Consider the following 19,440-nt stretch of genomic DNA (forward strand, 5'->3'; position numbering starts at 1 on the left):
GTTTTTAATGATGTAAATTTCTTCAAACGTGAAAGAACCTAGAAGTTGTCTTTTGAAACCTCATCATTTTCAAAGCTTCAAATGCTTAGGGATTTGACTAAGGATGATCTTAAGCATGTGATGATTGAGTTTGCAGTTTTTCTTAGTGTCAGGGACACACTTAAGATGTGTTGAGTAGGGGCCAGAGAGATAGCATGGAGGTAGGGAGTCCTTGAATGTAGAAGAACAGTGGTTCGACAGTGGTTCGAATTCCGGCATCCCATATGGTCTCCCGAGCCTGCCAGGAGTGATTTCTGAGCATAGCGTTAGGAGTACCCCTGAGTAATGTGTTGAGTATAAACAAGAGAAGGCAAGTCATCTTCCAATAAGATTAATTTGATGTCATTGTGTTACTGGATCTGAGTGGGAGAAAGATAGAAAAATGTGAATGATGTAAGAAGCAATGGTGGGGGCCGGAGAGATAGCATGGAGGTAAGGCATTTGTCTTTCATGCAGAAGGTCATTGGTTCGAATCCTGGCATCCCATATGGTCCCCCAAGCCTGCCAGGAGCAATTTCTGAGCATAAAGCCAGAAGTAACCCCTGAGTGCTGCCGGGTTGACCCAAAAACCAAAATAAAAAAACAAAAACAATGGTGGTACATCTACACAATGGAATACTATGCAGCTATTGGGATAAATGAAGTCATGAAATTTGCTTATGTATGAATAGACATGGAGAGAGAATATATCATGCTAGATAAAATGAGTCAGAAGGAGAGAGATAGACTCAGAATGATCACATTCAGGGGCCGGAGAGATAGCATGGAGGTAAGGTGTTTGCCTTACTTCTGCCTCTCATGCAGAAGGTCAGTGGTTCGAATTCCAGTGTCCCATATATCCCCTGAGCCTGCCAGGAGTAATTTCTGAACATAGAGCCAGGAGTAACACCTGAGCACTGCCAGGTGTGACCAAAAAGCAAAAGACAAAAACAAAAACAAAAAAATAAATAAAAACAGAATAATCACATTCATATGCAGGATATAAAAAAAGTATGAGAATAATACCAAAGACAATGGAAGTAAAGGCCAGAAAGACTGGTAAGAAGCTTGCCAAAAAGTGGGTGAGAGAGTGCAGTTAGGTCAAATAGGACCTACTATGAAAATGATAGTTGAAAATGATCTCTCTGGACAAGAACTGGATGTTGAAAGAGCTTAAGTGGGGCCGGGCGGTGGCGCTAAAGGTAAGGTGCCTGCCTTACCTGCGCTAGCCTAGGAGACGGACCGCGGTTCGATCCCCCGGCGTCCCATATGGTCCCCCAAGCCAGGAGTGACTTCTGAGCGCATAGCCAGGAGTAACCCCTGAGCGTCACTGGGTGTGGCCCAAAAACCAAAAAAAAAAAAAAAAAAAAAAAAAAGAAAGAGCTTAAGTGATATGCATGATGCCCCTTCAATAACAATATTGTAAACAGCAATGTCTAAAAGGAAAAGGGGAGTGGAAAGAGAAAAAACATTTGCTATAGAGGCAGGTTATTTGGAGAGAGAAGCATGGGAGCAAAAATGGGGACATTGATGGTGGTTAGTATATATATATATATATATATACTGGTGGTGAAAGGTATGAGTGTTGAAACATTGTATGACTGAAACTCAAGCTTTTAAACTGCATATTTCATGGTGATTCAATAAGGAAAGAAAGAAAGAAAGAAAGAAAGAAAGAAAGAAAGAAAGAAAGAAAGAAAGAAAGAAAGAAAGAAAGAAAGAAAGAAAGAAAGAAAGAAGAAAGAAGGAAGGAAGGAAGAGGGAAGGAAGGAAGGAAGGAAGGAAGGAAGGAAGGAAGGAAGGAAGGAAGGAAGGAAGGAAGGAAGGAAGGAAGAAGGAAGGAAGGAAGGAAGAAAATGAAAGAATGAAAGAAAGAGAGAAGGAAAGAAAGAAGAAAGAAAGAGAGAGAAAGAAAGAAAAGAAAGAAAGAAAGAAGAAAAAAGGAAGGAAGGAAAGAAAGAGAATGAAAGAATGAATGAAAGAGAATGAAAGAAAGGAGAAAGAAGAAAGAAAGAAAGAAAGAAAGAAAGAGAAAGAAAGAAAGAAAGAAAGAAAGAAAGAAAAAGAAAGAAAGAAAGAAAGAAAGAAAGAAAGAAAAAAGGAAGGAAGGAAGGAAAGAAAGAAAGAGAATGAAATAATGAAAGAAAGAAAGAGAATGAAAGAAAGAAGAAAGAAAGAAAGGAAGGAAGAAAGGAAGAAAGGAAGAAAGGAAGGAAGAAAGAAGAAAAAAGAAGAGAGGAAAAAAGAGGAAGAAAGAGGAAAGAAAGCAAAATAAGGAAAGAGAAAAAGCAAAAGAAGGAAAGAGAAAAGGAAAGAAAAAGAGAGAAAGAAAATAAAGAGAAAAAGGAAGAGAATAAAGGAAGGAAAGACATAAATTCATTAAATAAAAGAATATTAACTTAGATTCTTTAAAAAGAGACAGATAATAAAATACAAGAATTTTGAAGTAAAATTTAAAAAAAGCAACTATGACAGTCCAGCTGAAAGGAAAGGGCCTAGACTAAGGGAGCATAGAGGCACTAGAAGGAAGGTAAAGAGTGGATTAATGCATGGGGAGAATGAGCTGAATTCACTGATTAAATTATAAATGGGGTTGTGGAAAGGAGGAAACAAAGTGACTCTCAGTTTCTAGAGTATGGTTGTCTGAAATCAAGATAGTGCCGTTGGCCTGGACAGTGGAACAATAACTTGGATTTTAAATGTATTGAGTCTCAGACTCTAAACAAAATACCCAACTGTACATGTCTCGGACATGATTAGAAATTCAAGACTGGAACTTCGTCATTGAATCTCAATAGAGTATTTTGAGTTTTCTCCTAGGAGTTGGTTGAAATTAGAATTGAGTTTGAATTAGTTAAAGAATGTTTTATCAAACCACAAATATGTCTTGGAGAAGAATTTATAGTCCTTAAGCCTGCCAAGTGTGGTCTCATAACAAAGAATGTGATATTTCTGAGCAAATAAATGTATATGTGAGAGAAGGGCAGAGCACTGTGGAGTTAACTTTGGCTAACTCACAAATATAGAGGATAGAAACAGGCAGTGGGAAGCCCTTCTTTCAGAGTGGGAAGTGGAAAAGAGAACTCAGGGAAGAAAGAGGAAAACCACAGGAGCACAGACTAATAAGGAAATGCCAAAAAGGAAGTTGAGGAATAGGAACACTCAGGAGAAACTGATGTATCTGACCCAAAGGAAGTCATTAGTGTTCTTCAAGTGGCCATCAGTGGGCAAATAAGTCATGTAATATTGTGGAATTCAACTTAACAAATACTAACTCTCAAAAATTGTTTTTTTTCTTATTTTTGGTATAGATTGAGTAATTCTATATGGTTTCTTGGATAGATAAGGGAGTGAAACAAAATCTAGAATGTTGTTGTTGGTTTTTTCTGTTTCCATACATGGCAGTGCTTAAGTCCTGGTTCTGTGCTCAGGGATTACTCCTGGTGGACTCAACCAATATAGTTGAATCAAAACTCAGGTTGAATGTATGCAAGGCAAGTGTCCTACCTGCAGTACTACCTCTGCAGCCCTGGAACATTGTTGATTCTTAAGAAGGAACTGAAGAAAAGGATATCTTTTCTCTGATCAAAAATATTGGTACTGGGGCCAAAGAGATAGCATGGAGGCAAGGTGTTTGCTTTGCATGAGAAGGACGGTGGTTCGAATCCTGGCGTCCCCATGTGGTCCCCCGAGCCTGCCAGGAACGATTTCTGAGTGTAGAGCGAGAGTGCTGCTGGGTGTGATCCAAAAACAAACAAACAAACAAACAAAAAATTGTTGGTATTGTATGGTATAATACAGTATATATGGTATATATATATGTACATATATACATATATATACACACACCACTAGCAAAAGGGAATCATTTTAAGTAGTTATTTTTTACTTTCTTTTGAATAATATCTTTAAACACCATGATTACAAACATGTTTGTTGTTGGGTTTCAGTCATAAAATAACACCCCCTTTATTTTGCTATTTTGAGGAATCTTATTCAGCCCCCTTATCATATTAGGTAGCCCAACTTATGTTCATGATATTATTTCATGATTGTTTGGGGGATGGGCTTGAAGTTTGAGTAGTCAGGAAAATGTGACTGTTTTTGCAGTATTGGAAATTTTGCCTCATGGCAAAAGGAATATTTTCAGCTTGAGCTCCATGTCTCCTTCAAATAATCCCTGAATAGCTGAAGAGAGAGCAAATGAAACGTGCAATATTTGATCCTTTAGTTAGAGGTCATTTATAGTGGCTTGCTTTCAGAAGATACTGGGTTTTTCAACTATGCACAAGTTTTCAACTCTTCTAAGTTCAACTATTTGTAGTGCAGTAACACATAGTATGATCTTCTCACTTCTCCAAAAACACTGAACTCTGTAGGGTTGTTTTCTACAAGAAAGAAGACCCACAGGACACTGAAAGAGCTGGCAAGAGGTATTTCGGCAGTGAGAAGAAAAGCTCTCTTTTTTTGGGGGGGAGGTTTTTTTTTTTTTTTTTTTTTTTTTTTTTTTGGTTTTTTGGGCCACACCCGGCGGTGTTCAGGGGTTACTCCTGGCTGTCTGCTCAGAAATAGCTCCTGGCAGGCACTGGGGACCCTATGGGACACCGGGATTCAAACCAACCACTTTGGTCCTGGATCGGCTGCTTGCAAGGCAAACGCCGCTGTGCTATCTCTCCAGGCCCAAGAAAAGCTCTCTTGCGTTAATGCCTAACCTCCTTTCTCTGGGAAGATTTCATTGTTCTTTAAATGTTATTACAGAAGTTGAAGAGACAGTCCACCAAATACAAGACAGACAAAACCTTTCCCACCACAGTGGCTGAGAAGCCCCAGAATATCAAGAAAAACCGATATAAGGATATCTTGCCCTGTAAGTTTCACTTTTCCCTGCAAACTTATACCTTCTTCCAAAATCAATAATTATTAATTATTATTATTATTAAAGGTATTACTATTATTGTGTTATTGATCATTTAAAGATAAAATTCATTCACATAGTAAGCACTTATTATAAGCACCCATTATTTATAGTGGTAGTTCCTGAATTACAGATAATTTTTTTTTTTTTTGGTTTTTGGGCCACACCCAGTAACGCTCAGGGGTTACTCCTGGCTATGTGCTCAGAAGTTGCTCCTGGCTTGGGGGACCATATGGGACACCGGGGGATCGAACCGCGGTCCGTCCAAGGCTAGCGCAGGCAAGGCAGGCACCTTACCTTTAGCGCCACCGCCCGGGCCCCAGATAATTTTTTAAGCCCTGTTTATTTCTCTTCTTCATCCATGTCTTTCTTTTGTATTCTAGATGATCATAGCTTGGTAGAGCTGTCTCTGATAACCTCTGATGAAGATTCTAGCTACATCAATGCCAACTTCATTAAGGTAGACTCCATTATTCTTACTGTTCGAGGTCTCTCAAAAGAGAACAGAAGTCAGAACACCCCAAATCATTTCTCTTTCCTTGTAGGGAGTTTATGGATCCAGGGCATATATTGCTACCCAGGGTCCTTTGTCTACAACTGTCCTAGACTTTTGGAGGATGATCTGGGAATACAGTGTCCTGGTAAGTGCAGTGCTATGGTTATTGCTGTATTCTCTAGATTTTTCTTGGTGTGTGTGTGTGTGTGTGTGTGTGTGTGTGTGTGTGTGTGTGTGTGTGTGTGTGTGAGTGAGTGGGAGCAACATAGTTTTAGGGATGAATAAGTAGATAATCAAATGATGCAACTGAAATTTCCTATGCATTCAATTGGTGGGTTTTTATTTTTTTATTTTTTTGGATTTCTGGCCAGAGCATCAGTATTCATGTACCTTTGAGTCAAAATTGCAATATTACCCTTGCTTGAAGGAAATGAAACTTCTCCTAATGGGCTCATTTGTTAATAAGAATGTAGTAATTTGAATTGAGAAAAGGGAAGTGTAGACAGGAAGGTTAGGAGTAACATTTTACAATTTGCTAGGAATTGGGGGGGGGCAGGTTAATAAAAATGGGGGGCAGGGAGATAGCTGTAAGTGTTGGAGTGAATGCCTGGAGGACAGAGGTCCCAGGTTTGATTTTTCTGCACTGTCAGTGTTGCTCAGGGGATCCCCAGCACTGAATGAGGTACAAAGCTGAGTGACCCTGGATCCCTTTGAGCACTGAAAACGTTCCACCCACCCTCCCAAAAGGCCAGTGATACAGCTCAGGGTTGGTGCCTGTGCTTTGCACAAAGGACGTTCTGCACTTGATTCCTAGCAACACACACACACACACACACACACACACACACACACACACACACACACACGCACGCACGCACGCACGCACGCATGCACGCACACTTGTTCATTATGTCCCTGCGGCTCCTACCTACATCAGTGGCTCTTGATTACTATATAGATTATGTTTCTATTTCATACCCACAGATCATTGTTATGGCATGCATGGAATTCGAAATGGGGAAGGTGAGTTACTTTCTCATATCCATAAAGGTAAAAGAAAGAAGAGAAAATAAAATGTAGGGGGAAGAAATCAGTAAGTGTATCCTTAAGTGTGCTTAGGAAAAAATTTTTTTTGCATTTTTCTGATTTTGAATTTGGGGATATGAAATGATTCTGAAGGCATTTTAATCTGTAAAGATCTCTTGGGTCCATTTCCTATGTATGAAAAAACAAGTATGTTTTTCCAAAAAAAAGTCTTTTTTTTTTTTAATTGAACTTCCCTTTCACATCTTATTAAAGCTTTTTGTTTTGGTTTGGTTTTGGTTTTGTTTTTTTTAGCGGATCTCAAGAGTTACGCCTGGCTCTGTGCTCAGAAATCACTCCTGGAAGGCATGGGAGACTATTTGGGATGCCAGGATTCAAACCACCATCCTTCCTGAATTGGCTGCATGCAAGGCAAACGCCCTACTGCTGTGGATCTCTCTGGTCCCTTATTAAGGCATTTTTAAATTGTTGGTCTGAGTTTCTAACTCCCTGTCCAATGAGGCTGGGAAATAGCGCTAATTGTTGGAGTGATCGTTCTAACTGCCTTTTCCCATGGGGCATCATTCTCTGGCCATTTTTAAAACATGACCAAAGTGATCAAAGAACTCAATGATTTTATCCTATTCTAATAAATTTAATACAAAATCCAGCAGTCTGTTTAGTTACACCACAAACTGTTAAGTATATTTGGAACAACTTGTGTATGTTGTTTTCAAATTTATAAATTTAATAAAATCTAAATAGAAACAAGAGCATTCCAGTGAAAATTGATCATACTAAATGGGTATGCTGTATATATATGTTTATGTTTATATATATATAAATATATATAAAACTGGGTATAGATTACATACTGAAGTTTTATATTTTAAAATGTCATGTACCTAGGGGCCAGAGAGTTAAGGCACTTCCCAACACTACTGCCACCTAAGCATAACCAGAGGTCACTTGTAGTCAAAAGCCAGAAATATTCACAACACCCATAGGTGTGATCCAAAAACAACAATAGAAAGTCTAATATATAACAACTCTTCTATATTAGTTACATGTTAAAATTTTGAATACATTGGATTAACTAAGGTATAATTATCGTCTTTTCATTTTGAATGAATTATTGGAATTTTTTAATAAAACTTTATTTAAACACCATGATTACCAGCATGTTTGTAGTTGGGTTTTGGTCATAAACACAACTACTTAGGTGTAGCCCCCAAATATAAAATAACCACCACAATAACAAAAGGGAATTTGCTTCAGAATAAAATAGTGGGTCTTGTTACCCAGAAGAGAGGAGATTATATGAAGGCATTTACTCTATTCTGCTTTGTGCAACAGAAAAAGTGTGAGCGCTACTGGACTGAGCCAGGAGAGACGCAACTACAATTGGGTCCTTTTTCCATATCCTGTGTAAGTACCAATCATGCCTGTCAGGGCTGAGTTACAGGACTTACTTAGGAGAGAGTTATCACTAATTTCTGAAATAACCAATAGTTTAATCTACTTCTTAGGAGGCTGAGAAAAGAAAATCTGATTATATAATCAGGACTCTCAAAGCCAAGTTTAACAGTGTAAGTACTGAACAGGGGCACTCAAGACTCAATAGTGCTGAGTTCCAGTAGGTGAGTGCACCTGTCTGTGATGAGGGTTCTGTCTAAAACAAAGAAAAATGACGGGACCTTTGGTGTTTGAAATAAATTTTATATTCACATTCAAATGAGACTCACGGTCTAATCTGTGCTTCCCAATGTGTTCCACACCTATAAAATATTAATATTTATAGAGCACATAATGAATTGAAGCTGAGAACTGATCTGGGAGCTCAAGCTGCCTATTCTCTCAAAGGCAAAGGGATTTCATATTTCACTGTGCTTGAGACCCATTTGAAACACACATTTGGGGAACTTGGTTTGGATTCTCTTTCTTCTTTTTCTTCTTTCTTTCTTTCTTTCTTTCTTTTCTTTTCTTCTTCTTTCTTCTTTCTTTCTTTCTTTTTCTCTTTCTTTTTCTTCTTTCTTTCTTTCTTTCTTCTTTCTTTCTTTTCTTTCTTTCTTTCTTTTTTTTTTTCTTCTTTCTTTCTTTCTTTCTTTCTTTCTTTCTTTCTTTCTTTCTTTCTTTCTTTCTTTCTTTCTTTCTTTCTTTCTTTCCTTTTTCTCTCTTCCTCCTTCCTCCCTCCCTCCCTCCCTCCCTCCCTCCCTCCCTCCCTTCCTTCCTTCCTTCCTTCCTTCCTTCCTTCCTTCCTTCCTTCCTTCCTTCCTTCCTTCCTTCCTTCCTTCCTTCCCTTTTCCTTTTTTTTTTGTTTTTGTTTTTTGGCCACACTCTATCATGTTCAGGGGTTATTCCTGACTCTGTGCTCAGAAATTGTTCCTGGCAGGTTCAGGGGACTATATGCGATGCCAGGAATTGAACCAGAGTCCTTCCCAGGTCAGCAACATGCAAGGCAAATGTCCTACCACTATGCTCACACTCTAGCCCCTAGATTCTCTTCTTATAGACCTCCTTTTGTGAACAAGCCAAATAAGTCCTGGTTTGTAGTTAAGTGACCTGAAATTCTTTTTAATTATTCTCAGAAAACATCAGAGGTCTATAGGAAGGAAAGTAGCCTTAAAGATATTGATGCCATGCGATAAAATCAGAGACATCTTGAGGTAGAATGAGCTCTGCTTTTCTTCTTTAACAGGAAACTCGAACCATTTACCAATTTCATTACAAGAACTGGCCTGACCATGACGTGCCTTCATCAATAGACCCTATTCTTGAGCTCATTTGGGATGTGCGCTGTTACCAAGCCGATGATGGGGTTCCCCTCTGCATTCATTGCAGGTATGAGGCTGTTGTGAAAATCTTTTTGTTTTTGCTGGGCAACATGTTAATTTGACCAGGACCTCTGATTTAAGTAAGACTAACTTTGTTGGTACATCCGGTGGCTTGAGTCTGTAGCTTCCTGATACTGACTTTACTTTTTTCCAGCTGATCAGAGAATGACATTTATTATTTATTTATATAATATCTTTATTTAAGCTCATAATTACAAACAGGATTGTAGTTGGGTTTCAGTCATAAAAAAGAATACCCTCCTTCACCAGTGCAACTGCCCCAGCACCAATGGACTCCTTCTTCTCCCCAAACCCCTGCCTGTAATCGAGATAGGCATTCTACTTCTCTCACTCATTGACCTTGTCACCATAGTTGTGTTAGTTATTTCTCTAACTGCACTCACCACTCTTTGTGATGAGCTTCATATCGTGAGCCTTCCGGCCCTCATCTCTATTGTCTCTGGGCATTATTGCAAGAATGTCTTTTATTTTTCTTAAATCCCATAGATGAGTGAGACTATTCTGTGTATATCTCTCTCTTCTGACTTATTTCACTCAGCATGATAGCTTCCATGTCCATCCATGTATAGTAAGAGAATGATATTTAGACATAGTGATTGAAAGAGAAAGGTGAATAGTAGAAGCTAAGTACAATAAACTGAACATTAAGTTAATATTTTTTCTGACAAGTTAGTTCTGGAGACACTTGCTTTGAGAAGAGGCTTAAGATCTGTCCTGAGGTTTGATGGGCCATTGGCAAATGTGCTAAAATAGATAAATAGGAAAGTTTAAGAAGTTTCACTGCCTCCAGGTTTCTTCTTCCCTACCTACCCTCACTGATTTTTTTCCAACACAATGTTCCATTCTCTGCATCTGTATCTACATTCTGTTCTCGTCTTTCATTTCAGTGCTGGCTGTGGAAGGACTGGTGTTATTTGTGCTATTGATTATACATGGATGTTGCTAAAAGATGGGGTGAGTTTTTCTCGGCAAGCACTTACCATATGTTTACTCTGTGGTTTTCACACTTAAAAAATGCTTGAATCTTTAAAATATTTATTTCAATGATTCCTCTTTTCTAGAGCGTTTATTGGGAAATTTGCTTTATCATATGGTTAAATTAGTCTCTCAGTTGGTAGTCCCCAGACAAATGTCATCTGTGTAGCTGAGCCCTTGTTAGAAATGCAAAAGGAGGTCCCCAGAAGTGGTAGCACAGCAGTAGGGCGTTTGCCTTGCATGCGGCTGACCCAGGACAGATGCAGGTTCGATCTCTGGCATCCCATATGGTCCCCAGAGCCAGGAGCGATTTCTGAGCACAGAGCCAGGAGTAACCCCTGAGTGCCACTGGATGCGGCCTCCCAAAAAAACAAAAACAAACAAACAAACAAAAAAGAAATGAAATGGGGCCCACTTCAGATGAATTAATACAGAATGCATGTGGTGGAGCTTCTAGTAAACTTTTCTGGTGCATTAAGGCATACTAGAATTTGTATAACACTCTCCTAAATTATTCCTTTGGCAAAGTTGGAGGTCCTCACAGCTTACTCCTGTCTCAGTGCTCAGACTGAGGAGACCATATGTAGTGCTGGGGATTGAACCCAGGTCAGCTGTGTGCAAGTTTGCACAAACCCCTTACCTGCTGTACTCTCTCCATCCCTACATTTTATGCAAAGTAATATAATAGATAAATAATTAAACTCTGTGTTCCAATCCAGAAATCACTTTTGAAAAGTCATTTTTAGAGCACAAACTTTACATACTTGCAGGCCCTCGGTTGGGAAGGCAGCACTACAATTTTAAAAAGAGGGGGAAGTTAAGAATATGAGCTTTAACCACTAACTGTCTTTCATAAATTCTTAGATTTTCTCACTACTGAAACTTCTCCTTTATTATCTTTAACTCAGACACTCGCTCATCCACCGTGTGAAATCATTCTGCACAATTTTTTTCCATCTTTCCTAGGAAATATAACAGGTTTTCTTTGCATGTTTTGGGATCACACCTGATTGTGCTCAGAGATTACTCCTGGCATTGCTCAGAGGGGCTTCTATGGTATTAAACTCAGGTTGACTGCCTGCAAGGCAAGAACCTTACTTTCGCATCATCTCTCTGTCCTGAAAAATAGCAGATTCTAAATTCTGGTGCACATGATGAGAAATGTCACTGATTTTTTTGCCTGTTACTAAGTAGATAATTTTGTTTTAAATTAAATTTTATTTTAATAAATGTTTAATTGAATCACCATGATACAATTACAAAGTTACTCATGACTGAGTTTCAGTCAGTGTTCCAACGCCCAACACTTCACCAGTGAATGCATCCAGATATGAAGAGAGCTCAGAGGACAGAGCTCATGCTTTATATGAAGGAGATCCTGGTTGGATTATTTTTTAGTGCATTGTTCACTGAGCAGTGCTTAGAGCAAGACTGAGCAGAGTCAGGCTTAGCCTCTGGCACGATGAGGTGTGGCCCCTACAACCAAGGAATAAATAAATAAATAGGGGCCTAAGAGATAGCACCGCAGTAGGGTGTTTTTCTTGCACACAGAAGACCCAGGACAGACCTGGATTCAATTCCCAGCATCCTATATGTTCCTCTGAGCCTGCCAGGAGCAATTTCTGAGCACAGAGTCAGGAGTAACCCCTGAGTGCCACTGGGTGTGGACCAAAAAATAAAAATAAATAAATAATAAAGATTCATCCTTTAGACTAGGATATGACTCAAAGTAGAGTGCTTGTTCTGACACTAGGAATAAAATCATCCTTTTCCTGATATTGGCCATTGTGAAAACAACAACTCACAAGTAACTAGACTACAAAAATTTATTAATAAAGATAGGAACAAATATATTCTCTCTGGGTTGTTTTTAATAGATAATTCCTGAGAATTTCAGTGTTTTTAACTTGATCCAGGAGATGCGAACCCAGAGGCCTACACTGGTTCAAACTCAGGTATGTACCATGGGAAGAGGATCTTGAATCTTGCCCTGTAAGAATTTCAACTCAGCCAATGGCTCAGTTTACTATTTAAGTGTATTAGTTGCTTCCTATTAACTGAATATACTAATATTTTCTTGTTTTCCTGAGTCATATTCCTTTCATTCTTTATATTTTATACTGTTCAGAATATATGAAACCAATATAATATTTCCTTTTATGGGGCACAGTGGTAGGGCATTTGCCTTGCACACAACCAATCCAGGACCAATGCTGGTTTGAATCCTGACATCCCATATGATCCCCCAAGCCTGCCAGGAGCGATTTCTGAACACAAATCCAGGAGTAACCCCTGAGCGCCGTTGGGTGTTACCTCCCCCAAAAATAAAAGTTATATAAAAAGAAGAAAAACTTTCTGGGAGTGGGAGTGATAGTACAGAGAGTAAGGTAAACTTGCCTTACACATAGCCAACTCAGGTTCAATTCCCAGCATTCCATATGGTCCCCTGAACCCACCAAAATTATTCTTCAATTCAGAGCCAAAAGTAATCCTTCAACACTACTGAGTACGACCCCAAAACAAAAACAAACAAGAAAAGAAAAAGATAGCTCTTTGTTTCCTCCTCTTCTTTCTAGTTCAAGTTTTACTTCCTGGGTAAAATGTTGCCAAATATCTCACTATCTACAACATTAATTTCATCCATGATTCTACACTAGCAATTTAAGTCAGATTTTAAAATGCTCTCCATCTTTGAGAAAGAGTTTAGCAATCATTCATGCATTTGGTTTTTTTTTATCAAACATTATTGTTTATTATATAATATTTCTATAAAATGTGTTATGGCTACACTTTTGCTTAAACAGAAAGTCTGTAAGGTATTTCAAGCACTTCAGAATGAAGATGCTCATAGGTCTAGAATTAAAACCAGTTGATTATGACAGTCTAGATATAGTCATTTCAAAATTGTGAATTGAAAGGAAAAAAATCATCTGAAAAATAAAACTCACCTAAAAAAAATCTTGGCCTACACAGGTTTTCCACTGGAATAAAAGAGAGGTTTTTTTTTTTTTTTTTTTCCTTTTTCAACGTGTTGACTGTAGGTATTTTCTATATTCAACTAGTGAGAGGAAATATTTGTGTGAAATGAAAGCATTGGTTGGTTTAGTACTGTTAGATTCAAAAACTTCAACAAACATTCCAACCTATTTGTCTGATATTAAATTGTAATACAGAAAGTATTCCATACCAGAATAAATCCATTTCAGGTAAAATCATCTGATATTCTCAGTAACTAGAACTAGATGACTACAGACTTCACCAGTTGTAGCTGCTTTTTCTGATCCTGTCCTAATCAGGAAATAGCTCTGTAACCAGATAAGTGCTTCCTGTCTGTTTTTTTTTTCTTTCCTCTATAAGAAACTTAAAAGTTTGCTGATGCTATGTGGGCTGTTTAGACTGCCCACTTTTCCTGCTTAAACTATCTTTGGAAAAGTCGAACTTTATTTATGGAAGTACTGAAAGTTTCAAGGAAAACTCTCAACAAGTCTGTCAGATAAAAGACAAAACTAAACAATAAAAACCTACTAATCTCTTTATAGATGTCTTACTTCTCCCTGGTGAAATTCTTCTCTAATAACCATATATTTCCAAACTCCATTTAGCAATCTTCCTTTCCTTTGGCATTATTATTATTATTTTTTTTTCTAGGACAGGTATTCAAGACTTGTTTTAAGGCACTAAGAGTCAGAGAGCTTCAAGTTCTAACTCAAATCCTGAAGATTACTTCTGAATTAACTTGAGAAAATTATCTAGACAGGAATACTGGTCTAGCTACTTTGTAGATTAGATGTGAGAATCAAGTTATTAATACACACTAATTCTGTCTGTCTATCTACCAACAGTAAAATCTACCAATCTTTGTCCAGAAAAAATGAAAACATATTACCAAAAAAAAAGATAAATTCTTTCTTTAAATGTGAACAAGAAAGTAGAATTAGAGAAATGATGGAAGGAGGAGAAATAGGAAAGTGGAGTTAGAACGTTAAAAAGGCTTTTCTTCACAAGATAGCCAAGAAGAGCCAATGACCATATTCTACAGGGCCCAAACTCGGTAAGGGCCCAACACAATAAGATGAGTCCTGATCCCTGCCATGTGTTTGGGCACAAGAGAGCCATTATAAAGTACTGCTGCCTTGCTCCCTGTCTGCTTTTCTGCACAAGATAGCCAAGAAGATGCCATCGAATATAATCTCCAGGGCTGCAAGCATCTTCCAGCGCAGGAACCCCATCACAGCACATAGTAAAAACCACTATACAATGTGGCAATGGGGAAACAATGCAGGACAACACCATGCATAGAGAATGAAGATGACCTGAAAAGTTCCAACCACATAGTTAGTCTCTCAGATAAGGAGTCTAGAGTAGAAATATGGAGGATGCTCAAAGAACTCAAAGAAATAATAGATCGAGCTGAACAGACCACAATGATAGAACTCAGAAAACTTCAAGCTGAAATAACAGGTCTGAAAAACTCAGTAGATGAAATGAAAACCTCAATAAAAAGCCTCTCTAATGAAGTAACAGCAGCTGAGTATGGGGTCTGTGAGCCAGAGGATGAGATGCAGAACAACTACATACAGCAGAAGAGATTGGTAAAGAACCTGAAAGTAAATGATCAGACAATGAATAAGCTACTCAAAAAATGTGAACAGATGAAAATAGCAGTCTTTGATAAACTCAACAGAAACAACATAGGAATCATTGGAGTCCCAGAGACCAGAAAGAGAATAATAAGAAGAGTTTGAGGAAGTGTGAGAAGAGGAAGAGGAGTAAGAAGAAGAAGAGGAAGAAGGGGAAGAAGTAGAAAAAGAAAAAAGAAGAGGAAGAAGAAAAAGAAGAGGAGGAAGAAGAGAAAGAAGAAGAGAAAGAAGAAAAGGAGAAAGAGGAAGGAAAAGAAGACAAGAGGCCTGTCTGTCTTTCATGAATACCTGAAGCTCTCCTCAGAGGCCTAGGGAGCACACCCCCAAAAAAACTGTCACCTAGATGCCACAGAAGCTTCGCTTCGCAGCCGCGAACTCTTTCTAACCAATGAACCCCACCACAACACGTAGAAAAACTCACATTGCAAGTGTAACAATGGGGAAACCTCGCAGGCAAACACCATGCATAGAGAATGAAGACGATAGCTTGGATGACCTAAAAAATTCCAACTATCTGATTAACCTCACGGATAAGGAATTTAGAATAGAAATATGGAAGATGTGTGTAGAACTCAAAGAAAGCATAGATCGATCTGAACAGAACACAAAGACAGAAATCAGAAAACTCCAAACTGAAATAACAGATCTGAAAAACACGGTAGCTGAACTGAAAACCTCAGTGGATGGCCTCTCCAGCAGGGTATCAGTGGCTAAGAACATAATAGGCGTGCTGGAAGATGAGATGCAGAAAAACTCAACACAGCAGAAGAAATTGGAAAAGAACCTTAAGACAAACGATCAGGCAATGGAAAAAGTACTCAAGGAATGCGAAGAGATGAAAATAGAAATCTTTGATAAACTCAACAGAAACAACATAAGAATCATTGGAGTTCCAGAGGCCCAGGTAGAAGATACCCAGGAAGAATCAACTGTCAAAGACATCATCAAAGAGATACTCCCAGAATTAAAGACTACATGCAATCAAATCCTGCATGCCCGAAGAGTACCAGCTAAAAGAGACCCAGAAAAACACCCCAATACACATCCTTGTTACAATGACAAATCCCACAGATAGAGATAGAATACTGAAAACAGCAAGATCAAAAAGGGAAATTACATTCAAAGTAGTATCCTTAAGACTTACAGCAGACATGTCACAAGAAACTCTCAAGGCCAGAAGACAGTGGTGGGATATTGCGACAAAACTAAATGAAATGAATGCCTCACTGAGAACACTGCACCCAGCCCGACTTACGTTCAGGTTTGAAGGAAGGATACATAGCTTCATGGATAAACAACAGCTCAGAAACTTCACAGATAAAAAAACCAGCCTTAAAGGAAAAACTGACAGGTCTACTTTAAGACAAGAGAGACCAACAAACACAGCAAACTTATCTACAAAGATGACATTAACTCCTATGACAATCATCTCCCTCAATGTCAATGGACTAAATTCACCAATTAAAAGACACAGAATGGCAAAATGGGTCAAAAAGATGAATCCAATCTTCTGCTGCCTACAAGAAACACACCTGAATAGCCAGAACAAACATAGACTCAAAATCAAAGGCTGGAGGAAAATCATCCAATCAAACAACACCCTTACAAAAGCTGGGGTGGCCATATTAATATCTGATGAACCAATTTTATACTCAGAAAAGTTGTAAGGGAGAAAGATGGACACTATCCACTAAACAAGGGATATGTGAAACAGGAAGAAAGCAGACTATTAAACATATATGCACCCAATGAGAGACCAGCAAATTATCTAATACAAGTACTGACAAATCTGAAAGAAGACATCAATAATAACGCAATAATTGTGGGAGACCTCAACAGAGCCCTGTCAACACTTGATAGGTCAACCAGACTGAAACCCAACAAAAACATACTAGCCCTGAAAAGAGTAATGGAAGAAAGAGGACTAGTATATATATATATAGGACACTCCACCCCAAAAAACCTGGATACGCATTCTTCTCCAATGTACATGGGTCATTCTCCAGGATAGACCACATGCTGACACATAAAACATACCTTCATAAAATCAAGAGGATAGAAATCTTGCAGGGTACCTTTGCTGACCACTCTGAAATTAGATGTGAACTACAAAGGCACATAGAAGAAAAACTTTAACAATTGGAAATTAAACAGCCTGCTACTGAACAAACACTGGGTCCGAGATAAAATCAAAGAGGATATCAAAACTTTCCTGGAGACAAATGATAATGAAGACACAAACTGCCAGAATCTATGGGACACAGCAAAAGCGGTCCTGAGAGGAAAATTTATAGCTTTACAAGCACACATCAGGAAGGAAGAAGGGGCATAACTGAATAACTTAATGACTCAGCTCATAAAATTAGAAAATGACCAACAAAAGGAACCAAAATAGGGAGACAGAAGGAAATAACAAAGCTGAAAGCAGAAATCAATGAAGTAAAAAACCAAAAAACAATCAGAAATATCAACGAAAGCAGAAGTTGGTTCTTTAAAAAAAATAAACAAGATTGATAGACCATTGGCAAAACTCACAAAGAAAGAGAGAGAAACCTGATAACCCGTATTAGAAATGAAAAGGGGAGATCACGACAGATATCACAGAGATCCAAAGGATAATCAGAGGCTACTTTGAGAAACTTTATGCTACTAAACATGAGAACCTAGAAGAAATGGAAAAATTCTTGGACACTTATAACCTTCCACAGTTAAGTAGGGAGGATGTAGCATATCCACACACCCCCATCACTACTGAGGAAATTGAAACTGTAATCAAACATCTGCCCAAATAGAAAAGCCCAGGCCCAGATGGATTTACTAATGAATTCTTTCAAATCTTTCAAGAGGAGCTAATACCAATTCTAGCCAGACTCTTACATGAAATTGAAAAAAATGGGAACACTCCCAAACAGCTTTTATGAAGCCAACATCACCTCGATAGCAAAACCAGACAGAGATGCTGCCAAAAAAGAAAATTACAGACTAATATCCCTGATTAATGCAGATGCAAAGATCTTCAACAAAATCCTAGCAAATAGAATCTAATGCATCATCAAGAAGAGCATACACTACAACCAAGTAGGTTTCATCCCAGGAATGCAAGGATAGTTTAACATCCATAAATCTATCAACATCATACACAACATCAAAAAGAAGAAAGATAAAAATCACATGATCATATCAATAGATGCAGAGAAAGCATTTGATAAGGTCCAACACCCATTCTCGATCAAAACTCTCAGCAAGATGGGAATGGAAGGAACCTTTCTCAATCTAGTTAAAGCCATCTACCACAAGCCAATGGCAAATATTATCCTCAATGGAGAAAAACTAAAATTCTTTCCTCTAAATTCTGGTACAAGACAAGGTTGTCCGCTCTCACCGCTCCTCTTCAACATAGTACTGGAAGTGCTTGCTATAGTGATCAGGCAAGAAAAAGATATGAAGGGAATCCAGATAGGAAAGGAAGAAGTCAAGCTCTCACTGTTTGCAGATGACATGATACTCTACTTAGAAAACCCTAAAGACTCTACCAAAAAGCTTCTAGAAACAATAGACTCATATAGCAAGGTGGCAGGCTACAAAATTAACACACAGAAATCAATGGCCTTTTTATACACCAATGATGATAGGGAAGAGATGGACGTCAAGAAGGCAATCCCATTCACATTAGTGCCACACAAACTCAAATATCTTGGAGTCAACTTGACCAAAGACATGAAGGACCTATACAAAGAAAACTATAAAGCCCTGCTCCAAGAAATAAGAGAGGACACACGGAAATGGAAACACATACCCTGCTCCTGGATTGGCAGGATTAACATCATTAAAATGGCAATACTCCCCAAAGCATTGTACAGATTTAATGTGATCCCTATAAAGATACCCATGACATTCTTCAAAGAAGTGGATCAAACACTTATGAAGTTCATCTGGAACAATAAACACCCTCGAATAGCTAAAGCACTCCTAGGGAAAAGGAAAATGGGAGGCATTACTTTCCCCAACTTTAAACTGTACTACAAAGCAATAGTTATTAAAACAGCATGGTATTGGAATAAAGACAGACTCTCAGATCAGTGGAATAGGCTTGAGTGCTCAGACAATGTTCCCCAGACATACAATCACCTAATTTTTTTTAACAAAGGAGTAAGAAATCCTAAGTGGAGCAGGGAAAACCTCTTCAACAAGTGGTGCTGACAGAACTGGTTAGCCACTTGCAAAAAAGTGAACATAGACACCCAGTTAACATCATGTACGAAGGTAAAATCCAAATGGATTAAAGACCTTGATATCAGACCTGATACCATAAGGTATATAGAACAACACGTAGGTAAAACACTCCATGACATTGAGACTAAAGGTATCTTCAAGGAGGAAACTGCACTTTTCAAACAAATGAAAGCAGAGATCAACAGATGGAACTATATTAAGCTTAGAAGCTTCTGCACCTCAAAAAAAACTAGTGCCCAGGATATAAGAGCCATCCACCATGTGGGAGAAACTTTTCACCGAATA

General features: G+C 38.4%; 1 protein-coding gene across 1 annotated transcript in view; it reads left to right on the forward strand.

Moving 5' to 3' along the window:
* Positions 1-19,440, forward strand: part of PTPN22 (protein tyrosine phosphatase non-receptor type 22) — a 71,776-nt gene that overhangs the window by 20,560 nt on the left and 31,776 nt on the right. The window contains 10 exon segments of the mRNA XM_049765706.1: positions 4,777-4,885; positions 5,317-5,393; positions 5,479-5,574; positions 6,414-6,452; positions 7,809-7,880; positions 7,982-8,041; positions 9,151-9,293; positions 10,195-10,261; positions 12,160-12,237; positions 18,388-18,393. Of these exon segments, the coding sequence (XP_049621663.1) occupies positions 4,777-4,885; positions 5,317-5,393; positions 5,479-5,574; positions 6,414-6,452; positions 7,809-7,880; positions 7,982-8,041; positions 9,151-9,293; positions 10,195-10,261; positions 12,160-12,237; positions 18,388-18,393 (747 nt within the window).

The sequence above is a fragment of the Suncus etruscus genome, chromosome 19, assembly GCF_024139225.1.
Source record: "Suncus etruscus isolate mSunEtr1 chromosome 19, mSunEtr1.pri.cur, whole genome shotgun sequence".
NCBI classification, from domain to species: Eukaryota; Metazoa; Chordata; class Mammalia; order Eulipotyphla; family Soricidae; genus Suncus; species Suncus etruscus.